At 45.3% G+C, this 13,431-nt stretch overlaps 1 protein-coding gene across 5 annotated transcripts in view; it reads right to left on the reverse strand.

The window, feature by feature from the left end:
• GAB2 (GRB2 associated binding protein 2) overlaps positions 1-13,431 on the reverse strand; it is an 88,352-nt gene that overhangs the window by 58,577 nt on the left and 16,344 nt on the right. Inside the window, exon 1 of one of the 5 annotated variants that reach the window (XM_085592721.1) lies at positions 6,270-6,287. The exons of the other annotated variants lie outside the window; for them this stretch is intronic. Coding sequence (XP_085448847.1) covers positions 6,270-6,272 — 3 coding nt within the window. The 5' untranslated portion in view covers positions 6,273-6,287. Of the gene's footprint in view, positions 1-6,269; positions 6,288-13,431 lie in introns of those variants that run through there. 5 annotated transcript variants of the gene reach the window in all.

Below are 13,431 nucleotides of genomic sequence, written 5' to 3' on the forward strand. Positions count from 1 at the left end.
AGAAAAACTCAGTTCTTGGCTTCTGCACTCAGATCTCACCTTTGCTCCTCTTTCTATGGATGGATTGCAGCAGCAGCAAGACAAGCAGGTATCCAGGTGCTGCCACATACTCCCACTTGCCCATGCACTGTCAAAATCCCAATTATGATGCTCCTTCACCTGCTGGTTGCCTTGCCCTACATCTGACCCAGCCTCACAGCACTGGTGCCTGGGAGTCACATCCTGCTCTCAGATACACAACACCCTCAGACTCTGTGAGACATCCCATCTCATCCTCTTTACTTCTCACCTCTTGCCAGGCATGTGCCAGAGACCCAGGGTTTCCCCCAGCCCTTCCCTTTTGCCAACACCTCCTTCCTCCATTCCCATTGCCTTCCATGATAGACTTCAGATATTTTTGGTACTGGGGGAAAGGAGGGAGAGGAAGAGCCAGTTCTGCTTTGTTTCAATCCATTGCCATTGAATGAGAAGGAGAGGGCTGCAGTGGATGTTTCCTTGGGAATCGGCTGATCCATCCTCCTATCAAACCCGAAGGTCCCTGTGGAGGAGCTGTCTAGTGAGGCCAGACAGCTCTTGTTATATTTAGGAAGAGCTTCCCCTCCTGTGTTGTCAATTTCATGCAGCAGGAAATCTTTTATTGGATGTTTTATTTTAAAAAAAGAGCCCAAAACAACAAAAAATCACCTCATTTCCTGGAGTCTTCCTCTCTGCCTCACTTCTTTCTTTCCGTTTTCCCTGTTTTTTAGCATTTGTTTCTAGGGCATGACACTCAGCAGCTTTCCCTTTACATCCAGCTCCAATCCTGGGATGCCAGCATGGACCTCCACTGCACTCACAACCGCTGCATGGAAGCAGTCAAATGCCCCGAGCTACTTCTGGCACCTGGAAAAGTGCTCCAGGGAGCATCCTCGTCTGAGTCCCACTCCAAATGCCATTCAGCATGTGAAGCTATCCCACTGATTCTGGCCAGTGTTAGAATTGACCCTTGGGGCACAGCAGGAGCACGTGCAAGCTCCTCTTCCACATCCATATGCTCCATCCGGAAACATCAATTCTCTTTCTATAGGAAGGCAGGTTATCCTGGGGCAGAGGAAATGTTTCCTCTTCCTGGCAGGATGTTTGCAGTGAGCCCAGAGTGAGGTATGTATAGAAACCTCCTGATGCAGAGATTTCAGTAAACACCTCCTAGCAAAACAGCCTGGACCAATGTTAGTTCTCTTGGAGCAGATGAGAGCCAGCCCCAGGGAAACAGCCAAAGACAAATGTAAAAACTCCATCCTACCTTTGCCAGAACCAGGCAGAATGTCCCCTACCTAACCACAATGATCAATATTTGGAGGAATCCCTATGGGGAGCTCTCCATACATGGGATGCCCTGAATTCAGGGAGATGGTGCCCAGGTCTGGCCAGAAAGGAGTTTCTATTCTCTACTTCCACTGAATTTAGCTCTTGAGTAAGGACAAGCAAAGTTTGAATTTTTTAAAAAATAATTTAAAATTTTTCTGACCCCAAAAAGATTTATCCAGAATTCCCCACCTCAGTCTGTTAATACAATTGAGATCTCAGCCCTTCATCTGGGTTGATGCATAATGCCTGATGCACAGCTCCTCAATACAAGCCTCTCTTCCAGGCCCAGGTACCCAGCTTCAGGGTACAAAGACAAAACTTCTAAGACTTAAGAAAATTTAGGGATTTGGGAATTTCAACCCCAAATGTTGCATGAGGTCATTAGCTAAATCAAAGCTTCACCCTTGGTATTCAAATCACCGCCTCCAACACTGCTTGTGTGAAGAGATAAAGTGGTGGCTGAGCAATAAGCTCTTCTGGATGCTGATAAACCCCCCCTTTTAATTGCTTGATGTGATGGTAATTATTTCATTTGCCTCTATTTCCCTCTCATCACGAATCCAGTCCCTGTGAGATCCAGCACGGTGCAGCTCTGCCACTCTTTCTCTCTCGGAATCTTTAGGGATGAACAGCAGGAAGTCAGAGGGGTAAACATGAACTGTCCATACACTTCCAACAAGGTTTGATACCTAGTAAACTTAGGTATTTTTGAAATTTTCTGCAACACAAATAAAAAAATCAATGGATTTGCAAAATGTCAGGGTTTTTTTGTGTGAGTAAACCATGCCAGCATCTTGCTGCCCTACTGTGGGGCATGCCTGAGTGGTGCATTGCTAGTTTTACCACTAATGATGGGTCAGTCCATCAAGATTTATTTTGATTTTATGACCTTTACAAAAAAGTCTTGTGTAGCAATGATTAAAATAGCAACTGTCTCCTGTTTGTGCTGCAGTGAAACCGTCTGACATCAACACAGACACACCACTAAGATGGAAAACATCACTCTTCCTAATTCATCACATAAACACCGGTGGCCTGAACTCATCAAGCCAAACCTGGGTCTTGGACTGACCTGGTGCTTCCTGATCCCTCACCAAGTCCTGCCCATTCATGCAGGAGACCCAGCAGCACATTTTCCCACAGGGATTTGCAGAGCAGGGTTGAGGGATGTCTGCAGTGGTGCCAGAAGCTTCACAGACATGGTGTGCTCATTCTCTCTATCTCCTCTTTCTGCTGAACGTGTCCCCAGGGCTGATCCTTGTCATTGTCAGCAGGGAAACTCAGACCCATTAACATGAGCTAAGCCATTCCTCCTGCACAAATGTTGTACCAGTTTCATATGAGCATGTAGCACAGCACAAGGAAATAAGAGTGAATGATTGTATTGTGGGATGGGATGGATACTTGCTTTGCTAGCCAAAATTTCCAAATGATGATGATGATAACAATAATAATAACAGTAGTAATAAAATTTTCAGGCATCTGATATTCAGAAAGGACCAATCACCTCCTGAAGGAAAACCAGGTACCTCCTTGCACCAACTTGAGACCTGCTACTCCTTCCAGACACTGGCAGCTAAAAGCTGCAGTTGGCCCTACCTGCATTTCTGCTTTTCTTACTATTTTTTTCTCTGAAACATTCATACGAATGAAGTTTTGTTTGTGGAAAAATTACATCACTTGGGCTGAAGGAGACTTCCTGCTTTTCTTCATCTTATTATCTCATGACTGCTGTCTCTTTATAACATGCTCACTTCAGTATTTTGGGTTTTGCTGCATCAGTGAGATCGGTGGAGGGGTGCAGAGGCACGAGTCTGAGGGCACGAGGAAAATGCTGCCTTCTTGGTCAAACTTGGTTTTCCTTCTCATTGCTTCCCCCCAGCTCTACTGCTGCTCCCCTACTGCTTTTGCCAAAACACACAAAATTAAGGGCAGAAGGTTGAAGGGGATATTTCAAAGACCTCAGCCCAGGCCCTACCCAAGAATGTCTCCCAGCACAAGAAGCCATTCCTTCAACTCTGAGAACAGGTCCTGAGAACTTACAGAAAAATGTGAGAAATTCACAACGTCTTAGCAAATTGAGCAACCCTGTTTCCAAGGGCTTGGGCTAAAATCCCAGATTTCAAGTCCTCCCAGCCTCACACACAATCATTGGCTCCATCATGAAGACACGCAGGTACCAGGCTCTGAAGGCAGATGAGCTGCAGAGCTAAAGGAACTACAAAGGTAATTGGGGACACATTTCAACCTCAGAAAGGCTTTGGGTGCTTACACAGTGCTAACGATAAGATAATTTAGAAATATTTCAACCTGACAACATAACATATCAGCTCTGGCTGCAATTTAGTGCGTGTTATCAGGTTTTTCATTGCTTTTCACTCGCTGTGATGGATTCCAAGCTTGCCGTTATTACAGCCATTACATCCTTGATTTTAATGGGGGGTGCTTGCAGCTGTCACAACGGGCTGAAAATATATTCTTTATGTCAGATAGCACAGGAGACATTTCCTCCTTGAGTCACTGACAGGTCACCTCCCCAAACCAATTAGCTAATTGTCTCATATCACTCCCTCAAGAGCAAGAGAAATGAGTGACTTGTGAATGAACTCTGCCAATAGAAACCACTTGTTCTCTCTCTCCCTCCCTAATTTAAAATTTTTTTTTAAACCTTAATTTAATCTGTCAGCCATTCCAACAAACAAGGCAGTGTGCCTGCCCTTTCTTTGCATTCTGACTCTGCCAGACCATTTTATTTTTTATAAATAAAGGGGAATAAAAATTATTTCTCTCCTAGTATATATAGGCAAGTCACTGCAGCAAAGTGGGTCATCCACAATCATTGGATCATGATTGGGTCCTACTCCCCTATCTGCCATCAGCTCTTTCTGGCTTGAACCTGGTCCTCGAGAGCTGTCAAGGCTCTTGCACAGTGTAAGGACACACTCATGTCTTCTTTGGCTTCAGTCAGCTGTGTTAGAAAGTGTTACTGTACTTGGCAGAGCTGCTCCTCAGGCAGAGCCTCTCTTGGCTGTTGGCTTCACCAGTGGCACTGAGCTGTCACTCTTATTTTCTGAGTTCTGCAAAAGTGATGCAAGTAGGGGAAAATAAAGAAAAAAAATTGCTCCTCACTGAATATATCAACTGAGTTGCATGTTGTATTTCAGAGAGGATAGAGGGGAGTGGGGCTTTATGTACAGCAGCATGGAGAGAGGAGACCCTTTCCCCTGGCAGAGACAGGGATGTGAGTGGATCAGGAGAGACATGCTGGCGTCAGTATACCCATTAGAGGGGCAGCCATGGGGGCAAGTCCTGAATGACAAACCCCTGTGTGCTGCTGAGCTCCACAAAGAAGCCCTGTGCCTGTCCAGCCAACACCTCCCCTGCTGCTAGATGTTATTACAGCATTTAATTTAATTACAATATCATGGCTGAAATGCTCCAAGAAAAACTGAAATATCTGTTCCAGTTACCACTAAATCATATCTTGACCTTCTACAATCCCCTCTGACCCCATGTGATTCTGCAGTAAGACCCCTAAATCACCCTTGACGAACACAACAGACCTTTATGGGGAGATGACTGGCTCAGTCAGAGCAGGGGGTGCTTCTTACTGGGATGTTAATAATGCTTTCTTCCAAAGCATCTCCCATGAGGTGCTCATACACAAACTGCTGAAGAATGTGCTAGGTAACTATGCAGTGAGGTGGGTCTCACTAGGGCAAGACAAAAATTTAAAACACCACCAGGAAACACACCATTTAAACATAAGGATCATCTTTTAACTGTGAGGATGGTCAAACACTGGCACAGGCTGCTCAGAGAGGCTGTGGAGAGCCTAAGCAATCTGCACTTGATGACCCTGCTTTGGGAAAGGGGGTTAAATGAGGTGACTCCAGAGGTCCCTTCCAGCCTTACTGATTCTGGGCTCCAGTTGATGATTCCCTCTCTCTCATACCCCACATCTTCCTTCCTGAGCTGCTTGTCCCTTCTGTGCAGCTGCTCAACATCCTCTCATCCTCCAACCTCCCAGCTCAACAGAGGAGTTGAGACCTTCAGTGGGTTGGGAGGAAACAAATGGAAAACAGCAGGTCAGGAGTCAGCATGTCCCTTGTGAAAGCCAGAGATCCTGAAGGTACGAACTGAGCCTGATGCTTTGGCCTCTCCATAATAATAACCTGTGATAATCATAGTTTACCTGAAGCTTTGTCTTACAGGGATGTGAGAAGAATAAAACCAGTAAAGATCTTGATTTACTGAGGCACAGTGCTAAAGGAGCTGGTAGAAATATATCTCAGACAGACAGAGATGGTTAGGACAGGAATGTGACCTGCTCATTCATTTTTCAAGTATTGCTGGACTTGAGATAAAACCTATAGTCACCACAGCAGAAACACCCCATAGAATGACATTTTCTTTACTGCGTTTTTGAAGGAGTGGGAGGGACAATGAAATAAACTGACAGAGAGCAAAATATCTTAAGGTCAGGAGGAAAATGAAAGCAGTCAGAATAAACAAGGAAAAAGCCTGTCCTTACAATCCTAGAAACTGTCCTAACAGCTACAGATTTTAATCCTTGTTCAAGCTCACCCAGAAATATTGAACTTGGCTTCCCACAGCACCCTAATCCCACTAGCAGTGACCCAGCTAGCCAACACTCAGGGGATGTTCATTAATCCAGCATCTGGAGGGTTAAGAAGAACCTGCCTCAACACATCGCTATCCACAGTCTCTTTTTTCCTTCGGAAAATGCCAAGTCACTCTTTAGCAAGAGGCCAGGCGAGAGGTTGCTTAGGAACTAAATTACTTCTCATTCTTAGACAGTGATGCTAGCTGGCACCCAGGGTGTGTGGAGCCTTCAGAGAGGGGCTGGAGTGCTGAGAAAGCTGCAAGCAAAGGGCTGCAGGGTCATCCCAAAGACCAACCATCAGCAGCAATCACTTCTCCCTGGGCTCTGGCAGGAAAACCTCAGGTTTGGTCCAAAAAAGGAACCCTAAAAGGCAAGAGATGTCTAAATTAGAAAGGTTTTAACAATGTTATAAGAGGTGGTGCACAAGCTCATATTCAGTGTTAACGTTTCTGCTGGTACTGTGTCCAACATTAAGAAACAGGGATGCTTCAGGAGGAGCAACCTTTCATCCAAGATTTCAAAAATGCTTTCAAGACCCAGAAGACATTCAGCCCACAAGGCTGTCAGCTGTGTCTCTGAGTCACTCACAAGAGCTGCCCTCTTTTAGGTAAAAACACTGCTGAAGAAGATTTTCCCTCAGATGCTTTTAGGGAGAAGCTAAAAACCTTGTAGAGAGCAGAATCACCCCAGAGGAAGCCGCCAATTCCACAGCTCCTCAAAGAGAAGTTGTGTCACCGAGGCTGTCCTGTCCTCATGCCATCTGCCTGGGGGAAGCTATTTCAAGGGAATCACAGGAAGAAAGACTGCTTAGTCAACAGTTCGGACCCAATGAAGCAACAAAAACTGCAGGAAGAAGCCAAATTGTCAGATTTCCACTACGTGTGCTCTTGGGGAAAGGACTGCTTTGACTGAGCCATGCAGGAAAACTTGGAAGTGGCAAGGTAGGGATATGAAAAGTCATATGCCTCTCTCCTCATCTGCTGAGATAGTCCAGCAGCTTGTGTTGACAGCTCTATTCAAGATTTTACACCATTAGCACTTGATGTAAAACATGCCCAGCTTTCAGACTTTGTAAGATAGAAAATCCAAGCAGTTTCTCTGGGATACACAGACTCTGGATACCCAGGGAAGAAGGTTAGGCCGAGCCAATGGATGAGCAACTGGTAAGGACCTCACTGGCAGGGAGCTGCCAGAGATAAACTGTTGTTCCTGAATGATTTTCTGGATGAGCATAACAGTTAGATGCCCGTCTTCTGCCAGATTTCCCATCCATCCACAGAGATCCATTTGGAAATCAGACTAAACCCATTATACTCCAAGATGACATCTTGCAGCCACTCGGATTAGATTCAACCATGTCCTGTTAGATCTTCATGCTTATGTTCAAGTTAGACCCTTTTACCCCAGATAGGTTTTGTACTCTGGGAGATGGAGTCCCCTAACACCTAAACAAAAAAACCCCAAAGACCAAGTTAGACATCTAATGATGCTTTCTGGGAAGGCCCTTCACAGATCGTTCTTTTCAGCACCATCAAAAATGATGGAGAGGATGAACACAAAGATAATCAGATAATCACACTACAAATCCAGATGATTAGTTTTCAAAAGACTTGGCACCCTTGTGCCTCTATCCCTGAGCCCAGCAGACCAGCACAGATGTCTACCACCTGGAGGGGACAAATCTTCATTGCAGGAACCACACCGACACTCTACATGGATGCAGAGTCTGTCACAAGAAGGTCAGGGCACCCAATCAGATTTTTTCATATGTCAGTTTCTGTACTATTTTATGGAATATCAATGTTGAGTTCAGGATCCAGCAGAATTTGAGACTAAGCATCCTACAAGCATCCTCTCCCATCCTGTAGAACACACATGCGGGGAGAAGCACACACTGAAGCAAAGTTATTCCCTAATGGACAAAACTGCAGCTTACCAACCTGAATGAGAAAGAGGTAAACTGGTCATCACTACTCCCACTGCCTGCCTCCTAAATTCCTGTGCATCATGGATTCATCATGGATTCACATGAGACTTTTTGTACCCCAGGGTAACCCAACCACCTCAGTCAGTTCCACAGAAGGAACAAGAGAAATTGGAAAGTTCCCAGGACACAATCAGCTGGAGTAGCTATAAACCAGCTCATGGGATGTTCTATTCTGGGCACGGCTCGTGCACATAAAGGCCCCAGCTCTCCTCTCCCATATGTGGGTATCACAGCAGTCTTGTGCACAGAGCCACCCAAACAGAGATGTGAATTGCATCCCTGTAGTGTGATCAAGTCGAGATGAGTCAGTTCACTATTAAATCCTCATTTAGCATCTATCAGCTCCCAGCCAGAAAACAAAATAACTGGCTAGAGAAAGAGCCCAAGGAGATTTCAGCTGGCTACAGCAGGTGCTTGAAACTCAGTGCAATATGCCAGCTTGCAACACTTGTCCCCATCTTTATCTAGGTCATGGATTTTTTGGCCAAGGCAGTCCAGATGTCAGGGACTAGCAGATGTTCTACATCACTACCTTTCAGTGCAGTACCCTCCAGCTCACTTCACTCAGGTTCACCACACCTTCTGGAGACCCGGAGTAAGCAGGAACCCTCCAGACTCCTGGATGCTATGGGTTTACCTTCACAAGATGGTTTGATCTTGGATGGTTTCCATGTTACAGCAAAAGCAAAAAAAAAAAAAAAAAAAAAAAAAAAAAAAAAAAAAAAAAACAAAAACCATAAGGCAACCACCTTTCACTCTCCAAACCCTCTGCCTCACACCAGGGCACTCATAATACTCTGTTTTTCCCCAAAATTGCTAAATCCTGTAGTTCCCTCTTTTGCCTTACAGTCTTTCTTGGTAGCTGTCTCAGCATGCTCAGAAGTTTCATCTACTATATTTTGACATCTCCTATCTTGCTGCCAGCCAAGCTTCATAGCCTTTCCTTGGGATGCACCATCCCAAGGTAGACAAATCCACATGGATTACTCCTTGTACACATCCCCATGGGGTTTATTTCTCACCCTGCTGCCCCTGCACAAGCATAAGAAAGGGCTTAGCAAAAATTTGACTTGGACTTCAGTACCTGCAACCAACTTCACCAAAATGTGCTGTGCCATTGTTTTCTCTTCAAGAACAATTCTGCCAATCTCAGTTCATGAAGAAGGGTGGAAATAATCTACCCAGACTTCCAAACTGTTCCCCAAACAAATCCCTTCCCTTCTGCCTGCCAAAGGCAGCTCACATCTGCAGAGCTGCACTCACTGTGCTGACAGCCAGCATACCCACCCTGCTCCCCCCAAAGGGCATGGGAAAAGGCAGCGGGGATGGAGGACAGAAATGTGCAGATGGGAACGTGGCAGGGGAAGGAGTGGGAGACTTTGACCTGCAATTTGTTTGCTCAGCATTTCATCTCTGGATGAAGCAATGTTTCCTTTGTGGAGGGCAGGAGAGAGGAGCCTGTGTGCAAGAATAAATTTGGGATAGGGGGAGTGCAACAGCTCTTTGCTCCCCAGTTTTAAAGCCCAGGAGGCAACTTTTCTTGCACCTTGTCCCTTTTCCCCCCTCAGTAACCAAGTCAAGGGGCAAGAAAAGATGACACAGTGTGATACAGTAGCTCACTTCCTCACTCAGGGACTTTGAGGGGGTCATGAGAAGAGAGGATGGATGGTCAAGTTGGTGAGAACGGTAGCTTAAGGTAAGAGTTTTACATGAGGATTTGAAAGGCTCCCCAAGACTTTGCCACCTTTACACTCATTCATACAAAGCTGGATGAGAACTTGCACAAGTCAGAAAAGATCTCCCTTTCTTGTATTTACTCAGCCCTTTTACCATCTGAAAGGTATCACCCCGTCCTCCTCACATGATTCCCAAGCTTTCAGTGATGTTTAAAAAAAAGAAAGGGAAAAAAACTCCCAAACCACCACTCAGCAAGCAATACACTATGAGGACACATGTTTTTGTGCTCACTTGAGCTAAACCTCCTCCACAATTTTTCCTTTTGCCAAATGTTTCTGAGTGGGAGCACTGGAAAAATAAACTCCCCTGGTGTGGTGGGACGCAGGCGGGTGGCCAGGCTGAGCTGAGCCCCAGGGGCTCATGGCCACGGGCAAATCCCTGGGAGCCCCTTCCCAGTCCTCTCTGCAGCACAGCCTGTCAGCTGGGAGACATTTACTGGGAACAAGTGCCTATTGTCCCCCATCAAGACTGAGAGGCAGCTCGGTGGGATAAAAATACAATCAAGTGGAATTTCAGCCTTCCTTTTTGTCCTCTTGGCTTTACTTTTACTCTCATGTCTGCATAAAGCCCCAGCACTGGTCCTTCTGCCTGATTTTATAGGCAGCTTTGAAATGACACCTTGAGAAAATTATTATCATTATCATCTCCAGAACAGGTCTCTCCTATTATTACTATTATTTTCCCTTTGCCTTGCAGCACTGCTCCAGCCCACAGCAGGTTGCGGGTTTTGGATAGCGTAATGGGGAGGGCTGCAAGACTGAAGGTGGCAGGAAAGTTGTCAGGTTTGCTGGAATAAAGACTGGGTAGTACCTGGTTTCCAGGGCACAGCTGAAGTGGTTCAAAGCAAGCATGTGTCAATGACTGCAAGGTTCATACTGCCTCTCAGGAAGAAATCTTGGGCAGTTCTGTCAGGGCATGCCTGCAGCTGATGCCCATCTGGTTTCTTTGGTGCCTCTGATTCCCCATGTGGGATAAATACACCAATTTCTCCAAGGCAACGGCTCCTGTGATCCTTGCGTGACATTTGTTGCACATATGACAACTAATAATAATAAATATGCTAACAGTATCGCTGAAAGGATACACAGAGCAATAAAAAAAAAAAACAACACTTAAGAAGGACAAGGAGAATAAAAGATGGCAAAGGAAAGCAGTAGCATGGAATTAATGATCTGAGATCAAACTGGAGGAACTAACAGCCCTTTTTTCACAGCCTAGTTAAGTGTATGAATATGGAAAACCTTCTTCATAATCCTCCAGCAGGGAAACACACAGCAACTCTAACAAGTGAAGAAAAAATTAGCAGCCACTTCCCCTGGGAAAATGAGGACATTGGTAGAAGCTGGTTCATAAATTGGCCACAAGGATGAAAAAAACCCTATTATTACCAAAATCCTGTTGCAGGATGAAAAAGGGCACTAAGCAGGCATGAAACCCCTGCATCCATGGAGGCCAAATTCTACTCTGGCTCCACAGCATCTGCCCCATCCTGTTTTCCCCACAGCTCCCTCCCCAAGTGCCTGGGAACGGTGATGGTCAGACACTCTGCAACACATAAATATCTAGGAGCAATTTCAAGCCAGATCAGGACCCCAACTATGTATTGATCAGTTTTACTTCCAGCAGACAAGGCCTTCCCCACTGTTGAAAATAAACCCATAAAGGCTAATTCAGCATGCTGCAACAAGTTGGATGAATCCATCCACACAGATGGTACTGCGTGGTGTTCCATCCTCTCATCCCTCAGTCCTGAAGTTGGACAAGGCATGCAGTTGAGGACTGGCTGCCACATGCAGACTGCCACCCTGACCTTGCTCCAAAGCATCTGCACTTTCAATCAGTCCTTCTTCCAGCTGGTTCCTTTATTCTTGTGGTGTCTGTCATTAAACAAGCCTCATTAATGCAACAGGAAGATGAGGTTCACCTCAATTTTGTTTAATGCTGTGAACCAACAAATCTTAGATTGCCTGGGAGGAGGTGAGGTCTTTGAGAGCATCCTTGGGCCAGTGCTGGCCAAAGCATGTCCCAAGGAATCACCAGGAGCAGGAAGAATCTCCAATTCATTTGGGGAAGATATTAAGAAGCTCTTTTTGCCTTAGAGCAAGCAATCAAGGCAAGGTTGGATGGGCTCTGAGCAACCTGATGCAGTGGAAGGTGTCCCTGGCCACAGCAGGGGAGCTGGAACTAGATGATGTTTAAGGTTCCTTCTGACCCAAAAGATTCTGTGATTCTGTGATACCACAAAGTATTTCTCTGACATCACTACTCATCTGTTGATGATATTCCAGCACTGGAGGTTAGTGTAGTGATTTCTACAAAGAGTGAAAAGACAGACAACATGAAGCCTGATCTTGGGGAAAGCTGATGCAGAAACCAGATTCACTGGACAGAAAAATGCCACTGCTGCTTGGCTGGAAACATCCAGAGCTGTGGGGTCTCTGGAGGCATCTCTGCTTTCCTGGGAAGGCCATTGTTTAAAAAATTAAAAAGCAGGCACAGCAGTTCTGAGCTCCCCAAGACTTTCTGAGCTTTTTTGGATGGTCTTCACTATGCAAATACGACTTTCTGAATTTTTTTGGGTAACACTACATAAATGATTTTTGGGTACCATTACATAAATGACTTTTGGCTGCATCTTTATGGTTACAGACCCAAATTCTAATAGGTGTGGCAAAGAACAAAATTTACCACACGACTGCAACTTCAGCTTGTGTTTGTAAAGGACTACAAGACCAGCACTGTCACTTCTTCAAAGGATCATTCACAGGTTACAGCAATTAAAGATTTGGACCTGAAGGTTTGCTGAGGTGCAGACTGAACTGACCCAAAAGAAATCAGCCTTATCCCTACTCCCAGCGTGTTGCAGCCATGCAACACTTGCTAGATTTACTCTCCTGAGAGCTGAGATTTGGCTCAGTTTAGTAAATATAAGCTTGATGAAGATGCACTATCTATCCTCCATATCCTTGTTATCCTCAGGCCAAGAACATGACTGGGAGTTACCTGCTCCTCGTGATGCAGCTCTAGCAAAGACCCTGAGAGCCCACGCCACCGTAACACCTGTCCATGAGCCCCATCCATTCCCTGGATGCTCACAGGATTGTCCTTTCCATTTAAAATATACTTTTTGGATTGAGACCCCCCTCCCCCATGCAACACCACACAGACTGCAGCTTCTCACAGTACCACGTTTCACTGGCTGCTACAGGAAAGATGAGAGTATTTGAAAACAGCAATTAAGCATGTCTGAAGTTTGGCAGTGAGATTTATGTCAGCCAGGAACTGAGAATTGGTCTCCAAAAGTTATCACTTGGTTTATTTCAAAAAGAATGAAGGAAATTATAGAGGACACATAGGTTATGGAGAGAAGATGGGCAGAGCTGGACCAGAATCCCAATATTGCCCTGGCACTGATACTCATCTGTTGATGATATTGTCCAGCACTGGAGAGAAGTGTGGCGAATTTTATGCAAAAAGGAAAGATGGGCAACTCGAAGGCTTGGTTGAGCCATTTTCAGCTTAGAAGCAAACTCACACTTGTATGCAGCAGGCAATAAACTCAATCTGCTAAGAAAAGCAAAGACGGGCTGTGTAAACTGAAAATGCCAGCAGCAAACTCCAGCCCTGAGGCCCTTCTTGCTGGTCTTAAGTTTAAAAACAATTACTGAATTTTAAAACCTCCTAGAGCTTCAGTGCTCTAGGACCTGGCTTTTTATTATGAAATGGTGGAAAA

The sequence above is a fragment of the Lonchura striata genome, chromosome 1 (genome assembly GCF_050655825.1).
Source record: "Lonchura striata isolate lonStrDom1 chromosome 1, ASM5065582v1, whole genome shotgun sequence".
Lineage (NCBI taxonomy): Eukaryota > Metazoa > Chordata > Aves > Passeriformes > Estrildidae > Lonchura > Lonchura striata.